Below are 1,591 nucleotides of genomic sequence, written 5' to 3'. Positions count from 1 at the left end.
AAAATTGGCTCATGCGCCTTTTAATCCTGGATGGGGGCAATATTTGAGAGAATTGATCAAAATGCAATGGTGACAAATAGGCCCATGGTTGCAACGGTAGAAAAATTGACCTGTATTCAAATTTAGTGAGAGTTGTATGTGCATCAACACTTTGCTGGTTCTAGGTACCACACAGGTCATAACACTTAATGTTATTACTTCTATTTATTATAACAAAAGAGCCCGTGCGTTGCAACAGGAGAAAACATCAGTTGTCATGCATCAGTGTTGGCCAGGTCGAGAAACTGGGTCACGTTACATGGGTCGCTGATGAAAAAGCGATGGTTGGAATGAGAAAAAAGCTCTTCGGGCTACTGGTTCGAGATATGGGACCTGATCACGGCGAAATTAATCAGGATTATCGTTCATTGGTGATTTGTGCAAGTTTGTGGAGCGAGGTGGGTTTGTGCCTGACCACTGCGCCACGAGAAGATGGTGTCGGTAATGGGTGTCGGCTATTCGACGCAAATGGCGATACCTATGGTGTTATGTGTAGACAGTTCACTACACATGATTTTTACTAAAACAACATATATGTGTAAAAAAATTATGATGATATATATTCTAGATCACTTCTTAGAATTAATGTCATAAACATATTTGTGTTTGTCCTATTTTCTGTAACATGTGCTTAAATGGAACTGTCTGTTGTAAGCCTCTGAAAGCCTCCCGTCCTGATTATACGTCCAGTTGAGTTTGCACTCGAGAGATCTCCCAGTTAAACGTGTGTGCCGGTGAAATTGAAAACTACCAGGATGTTTTGGCATTACGGTGAGGTTTGGCCGAGCAGAGACCAAAACATCCTTTGAATGCCCTGCAAAGATCTCTCTCTAAAATAGGAGACACGCACCCAGCTGAGCACTCGCCCACACATGGATCCCTCTCCATTTTTTTAGTAAGACACAGATCCCTTCTTCCCCACTCTTATGCTCCGTGTATGCTCCTTCTCCATGCCCAGTTCACTCTCTACTTCCGACTATTACTCCTCTTTTTTTCCATCACTAACTATTAACTAATCAAATCACCTAACTCCGGTGTCTAGTAAGATGAAATAATTTTTTCATCTTCCCCTTTTTCTTTTGCAGACTTTCCTTTTTTTCTCACATAAAGCGCTAGTCGCACCGCACAGCTGATCACCAAATCCCTCTTCATCCTCTTCCTCTGTTCATCTTCAAAGCTCGAGTCCGTCATGCATCTAGCTCCAAGCCTCCCACCGTTGGCTTCCACGCTCTCTTGTATTCCTGTTTGCCCTTCCCTCCATTCCTTCTGCCTCATGCTTCTCAGACTCTCAAATGGCTTTCTGCTCGCATAATACATATGAATGGTGGAAGCAGGACAGCAGATGCTGCATATGGCAGAGGACAGCTCCACGACTAGCGGGCAAGTGGCGGATCAAGGATGGGCGTCTCTGGGAGTCCGTGGGACTTTAGTATTTTGAAACGCAGTTGACTGGTAATCCCCAATTCCTCATGAACTCCGGGTAGATGTCCTTGGATTATTCAAATCTTGCATATGATCTGGGTCAAAATAAACCGTTCATGGTCACGATCTG

General features: G+C 43.9%; 1 protein-coding gene across 1 annotated transcript in view; it reads left to right on the top strand.

The window, feature by feature from the left end:
• The window catches only part of LOC119345299 (indole-3-acetaldehyde oxidase-like), a 21,058-nt gene extending 19,642 nt beyond the window's left edge, over positions 1-1,416 (top strand). Inside the window, exon 7 of the mRNA XM_037615433.1 lies at positions 1,374-1,416. Coding sequence (XP_037471330.1) covers positions 1,374-1,416 — 43 coding nt within the window. The remainder of the gene's footprint in view (positions 1-1,373) is intronic.
• The last annotated feature ends 175 nt before the right edge of the window (positions 1,417-1,591 follow it).

Source organism: Triticum dicoccoides, unplaced genomic scaffold (assembly GCF_002162155.2).
Source record: "Triticum dicoccoides isolate Atlit2015 ecotype Zavitan unplaced genomic scaffold, WEW_v2.0 scaffold22290, whole genome shotgun sequence".
Taxonomy (NCBI): domain Eukaryota; kingdom Viridiplantae; phylum Streptophyta; class Magnoliopsida; order Poales; family Poaceae; genus Triticum; species Triticum dicoccoides.
The sequence above is the reverse complement of the archived record's forward strand: the minus strand, read 5'-3'. Positions and strand labels throughout refer to the sequence as shown.